Genomic DNA, 6,052 nt, shown 5'->3' on the forward strand with positions numbered 1-6,052 from the left:
AACATGTGACATAAAATAAAAATTCTCAAGGATATGAAAACGTTTATATTAATGTGCAATTATAATTATAATTTTCCTCCATCTAAACTATCGACCGCTGCCTCTGAATCTGAGTACAGTTTGTCGTCATTGATTCTATTAAGATATTCTGAGACATCCCCATTAAATGTTTCAGCCGTGTCATTTATAGAAACTTTTCTAGATCTGTTAGGACTAATGAACTGGTAGGATTTCTTCTTATTTTTCTTTTTAGATTTTCTTGGCGACAGTTGTATGCTGTCTACAGGTGCGGCGTAAGGTCTTGGTGCGTAGTATCTTTCAAAAAGCATGGGTTGATCGTGAACTCTGCCATACATAAGCTCCATCTCATGAAGAAATTCTTCCCTTCTCATTTTTTCTTCATCACGGCGTGTTTGTAATCTCATCGCAATATCTTCCTCATGACTGTAAATATATATTGCAAATATTTTAAAAGTTATTACAATAGCGAACAAGCATGTAAATAAGAAGACGACAGTAGATGGATTGGTTTCTTTACAATAGAATAAACAATTATTTTTGTAGACCAGATTATTCCCATTCAACTGACAGCTAAAATCCAGACTTAACATAAATATGAGACAATAAAATCAGTTGCTACTATTTAAAATTGAAAGACATACTTGTTCTTCACGAGATGCCAGGCAGGTTTAGAGCGTAACAAACGATCTCTGTGCCTCATCTCCATACGCCTTCGTTGCTCCGTGAGACGACGTGCAGCTTCCATTTCAAATCTACTTCTCACAGCCTCCGCTCTTAATAACGCAGCAAGATTAGATCTGCCTGATGCAGCAGCACGCAGTTCCAAAGCAGAATAAGCGCGAGCTTCTGGAGCACCGCTACCACCGACACTACCTGTACTTTTACTCTCCTGGTATATTTTGTTTGTTAATTCTGTTATCTGAAAAAAACATGCATTTTTATGAGAGAAAAAATATAAGAGATTTTTTAAAATTAAAGTAGATTACCTTAAACTGAAGTTATACGCAATAGCCTATAAGTATACATGTAGCTAGGATTAATATATTTATTATAATATATTATAGATAGAAATGTTTTATTTAGAAGGAGTTAACAACCTGTACATTATGTAAGGAATTTTTGACAATTTAATTTTCTAAACTTCGTTTCGGCTGTGTTTCATACAATTTCTTTGATCATCTGTACTGTCACTGTCAATCACTACATTAATTGATTATTGAAAATAACAGATATTAGATGAGTAAATGTAATATAAGTTTATTTATATTCTTTCCTTTTTCATTTCCTCAAGAAATCCTCACAATTTTACTAATGATTAATATAAAAACATATTACTTTTTTAGCGGCACGCTCAGCTGTATTGAAACGAAATGGTTGCGGGCTCGTGGTAATAAAATCTTCCTTATCAGTTTTGTAGCGTCTTCTCCGATTTTTCGTAGGGCTGCTGCATCTTTGCCGGTCTGATGATGTAATTGAAGGAACCGCGGGCGAGGGATCAATAGGTAAATCGCTATGAGCAGCTGGTGTGGACAGCCGACTGCGCTCGCGTGTCCCCATTGTGCCTGGGTAACTGGAGTTGCGTAATAACTCCTCTGATCTGATGCGACGATTCATAGACCTATCGCCAGATTTTGTTTATGATTTATTGTATTTTATTTTACAATTTTTTAATAAAGTATCTATAATAATATTCCTATATGTATTACAACAGCATTAAGAATATATACATATATACAGGACATAATACCTCGCCTAGGTTGCCTACAGCTAACTGAATAAGCAGTATTATTACAGGCTGACATGGCTACGATGTAATGCTGTTCATGTAGGCGACAGCTACAGCTTACCATCAGGTCATTAGCTAGTTTCCATTTCAATAACATACGAGTAACCTACTTAATGTATGTATTATAATAAGGATATTTGTGAGAAAAAAATAAAGACGGATATTTAAGTTGTTACTAGAATATAGAAAAAAAAATTAATAATATACAGTGTCAATTTCATCACCAAACTTTAAATATCAACATACCAATAACAACATACAAATACCATAAACGTTGATATATAATCATCTCGGGGATGTTAATGTGACTTTTTGAATACAAAAAAGCTCGTCTAATAATATCATAATCGATAAATTGATACCATTCAATACTCCATATTAATTTTATTCTCATACAAAAGCATTTCCGTAAAAAATATTGCAAAATTATGCTCATCATTGAAAGAAATAATAATCTAGGCGGATATAAAAATCTGCAAAATTTCGCCAATGAACCAAATTAATAAAATTATGAATGTATTAACAAACAATATACCTAAGCTATCGAGGCACCAGCGCTGTAAAAGAAGATAAGTTTCATCTGATCGGTTAGACCGAATTAAAGTGTCGAATTTACCAAGAGTTAACTACGATACCACAGTTAGGCCGAATTCGGTACGTACTCACCGAAAGAATTCATCTTCTTTTATTTTATCATAGAAGTAGTTAGAAAACAGATTTTTAGGCACTGGTCGTGCTTTGAACCGCTTTTTTTTCTTGCTCTTAGGAATGGCATGGACTGCTTTTTCACATACTCCATCGAGACCTTTCTCCTCCCTCTTAGTAAAGCTGAACGGTTTCATTTGAGCTCGCAAGTCTGCTTCACTATTTATTTTTGTAATCGCCCTTCTATAATAATCATAAGTAATAAATAATATAATAGTATCTACCTAATATCTAATTATCAAAGCATCGCACACAGCAACTCACAGCGCCATCAAGACCGAAGCTAAGCAAAGCTCGTGTTATGTATACTAAACAACTGATAAAAATATATTTTTATATAATCTCTTATAATTACTCGTGAATACAAATATTTATACTGTGGAGGAATCGAATCTCGGACCAATCGGAAATAAAACAGCTATCAAATATGATGCAATTAGCCATATAGTATAACAAGACAATTCTAATGATTTCCAATAAGTTGTTTAGTTTACAAATTTAGCAAATAAATAGGTCGTCAGATACCTATTAGCACGTTATAATTATGTATGAAACTTTTTATAGTTACTGACTGAAAAGTATTTTATAGTCACTCTATTTATTCAGAAGTCGAAAAAATAATCAACTTTTGCTACACACTGTGAATAAGAAAGTATAGAAAACAATAACAAAGTACATAAATTTAACAAATTAAAACAATAAATTTATAATAATTTCAAAATTTAGAAATAAAGACTTACCTACGTGTAATACTATTAAAGTTCAGTCCGTTTTCTTCATTTTCTACAAAAGAAGCTGTGAATGTGAGAGATTTGAGTGATTTGTAAATTACTAAGCTCGTTTAGATAACTAATACAAAAATTGTGGTTAATGTCTTGCAAACAAAATAGAATAATAAGCACAAAATATATATCCCCCACTTATTATTAGATAGAAACTGAAAGAAAATATTATCTTTCTTTTTGCATTGGAATTGTATGTAGGTATAAAAAAAAATCCGGAATAAAACATAAAAAGCGTGGACTATCTATTATGTTGCACTAGAAGTGTGTTGTTTAACCTCATAGCTTGATCCTCCAAAATCTTCTCATATAAGGGAATTCGCGATTCTATTGGCACAGGGTTGGCTTTAAATTGTTTTCTCTTGCACTTTTGATGAAGCATATCTTCTGAAAATGATTTCCGAAGGCTTCGTAACTCGTTTACAATTCGTTCTTCCTCATCTCTAAAGTTACAAAGTTTCATGTTAATCGATATAAAAAAGTGAGCTGTTGTCAATTCAATTGTTTTTATTTGTAAATAATAATTAGAGGAGGGCACATTATGCCCTATTATTAGTATTTATATAGTATTATTAAAAAAAAAACTGTTTTAGAAATTAAAAGCTTTTAAATGTGGCTATTACGGTAATGCATTCTAAAATATTTAGAATGTATTAAGCTTAATCTAAATCTGTCTGTACAATTGAAAATCAGTATAATTAGTATACAAGTGCTAGTGGTAAATTTTATTGTAAGCATATTAAAAAAATCCCTTACCTCTCCGTCATTTTAAAAGGCTTAGGAATAGTAACACTTCTGCGTCCTCTTGTAGGTGATATGGTACGCTTCAGTCTTAAAGGACTTGACGGCATACTTCTAGTTTTAAAATCATCGTCCTCGTTACCTTTTCTTATTGAATACTTTTTATCATCGAAGAATTGTTCGAATTTCTGATCGATATCGTCCTTCCGTTCAAACTTTGTATCATTCCAAGATATGGAACAAGCAGAGTGATTTCTTTTCGGCCTATCAGCTTTGCTCTTTTCTCTGATAGAGCTACCTTTTTTGGGAATTCTTATGTCATCACTACTTTGTTCATTTTGTTTCGTAACTTTTCTTGTTGGTCGTTTTAACGTAGAGTCAGATGTTGGTATAGTAACTTTAGCTATTTCACACTTAACCTTGTCTCCTTCCTTTTTTTCTGCTGAATATTGTCTTCGGTTACTTTCTCTATATTTTAATTTCGATTTTAAAAATGCGTCTATACCAGTATCCTGCTCTGTCTTACAAAACGCCGTATCTATTTCTTGATTCTTACTTTTATTTTCAATGCAATGGTCAATACGCTCGACAGCCAAACCTAACATAACTTTTTTTCTCTCTCTCAAAGACCTTAATGTGGAATAAAACTCATCTTCTGGTAGATGGTGGATGTCATTGTAATCAGGTATACTGCGATAAAAGTCTTTTAGTTTCTCGGCATCTATATCCACCGCTACTACGGAGCCTACAGTGGATGTCGAATCAATAGAAACCTGATCTATTATTGGTCTAGTTTTACGTTCATATGCGGTTTTCGGCATCTTACTTACAGGATCAACGGGTAGTTTTAAACATGAGTTTATAAAAACACTATACCGATGGCTCATCCCGGACTAATGTGAGTTTAAACATAATTATTTTCCTTCTATGACTGTGTCATGATTGCTTGTAATCATGTATTAGATTGTATATTTTTGTGTTGTCATGGAAACTTAATACACATACTCATATTGTTAACTTTACCTACCTACTATATCCACAATTGGAAAACAAATCAACAGTAATAAGTGGATACGTTTTTAGTTAAAATCATAGGATCTGACCACGATAAGTACTTGAGATAGCATCCTTACGGGAGCCAGTGAACTTAAGTATAAAAAATATTTACCTATGCCAAAATAAACTTAAAATATTCAAAAATATCAAAGAAAATTATTTATATTATATTAAAAATAACTACATCATTGAAGGTAGATGATTGAGATATACCTAACTCGTAGTTAGGTATATCTTTAATTTCAAATTAGGTATTTACCTTATCTCTATATAAATAATAAAAAAATATAAATGCTTTCGGATTAGTCAGTGATAGTCACTCAGCAAAAAATTCACTAGTTAGTTACAGTTAGTATAGTGATTGTCTTCTCGATATGCCCTAGTAAGTACTATTATGTAATATTATATTAACTGTGGTACTATACAATAAATTCAGCTTGTGTAAACTTACCTTACTTAAAATACCGGGTAAAAAAGCAAAAAATTGACATTTACGTCATTCTTTTTGGTTCTATTTTGCACTTGGCAGCAAATATTTTTTTTTTTGCCTTTTTTCGAAGTAAAAACTCACTCCACAGTAAACCCATACCCGTATTGTTTTCGTTCATAGGTGAATGCTATTTCTTTGTTTTATTTTTCTAAATAGAAAAAGCAGTGTCTCACAGCCGTGTGCCATATAAAAAAACTACGTTGTCAGAAATGTCAATTTATGTGAATCTCTGAATTTCACGCTAGATTCAATAGTCATTTGTGCCGAATGAAAATAATTGATTCAAATGCATGTCAAGAGTGCAATAACAGCAGTCAGACCCTAAATCACATATTTTTTTAATGTTCCGCTTATAATATTCAACGTTTGGTCTTTATTGATAATTTACTGAACATTTACAAGAAACCGGAAAAAATCCCGCGCGACATCCAAGACATGCTAACTAATTTTAAAACATATATACCTATATAT

The 6,052-nt window shown here is 32.2% G+C and overlaps 1 protein-coding gene across 1 annotated transcript; it reads right to left on the bottom strand.

Moving 5' to 3' along the window:
* Positions 1–65: 65 nt before the first annotated feature.
* Positions 66–4,978, bottom strand: LOC131847688 (protein FAM161A). The gene is made up of 6 exons (XM_059197317.1): positions 4,051–4,978; positions 3,573–3,737; positions 2,474–2,695; positions 1,357–1,639; positions 663–940; positions 66–444 (listed from the first exon to the last, which is right to left on the bottom strand). Exons 1-6 carry the CDS (start codon positions 4,920–4,922, stop codon positions 66–68), a joined length of 2,199 nt encoding a protein of 732 aa, XP_059053300.1. The 5' UTR covers positions 4,923–4,978.
* Between the last annotated feature and the right edge of the window lie 1,074 nt (positions 4,979–6,052).

The sequence above is a fragment of the Achroia grisella genome, unplaced genomic scaffold (assembly GCF_030625045.1).
Source record: "Achroia grisella isolate CSIRO2021 unplaced genomic scaffold, CSIRO_AGI_Agris_v1 utg540, whole genome shotgun sequence".
NCBI classification, from domain to species: Eukaryota; Metazoa; Arthropoda; class Insecta; order Lepidoptera; family Pyralidae; genus Achroia; species Achroia grisella.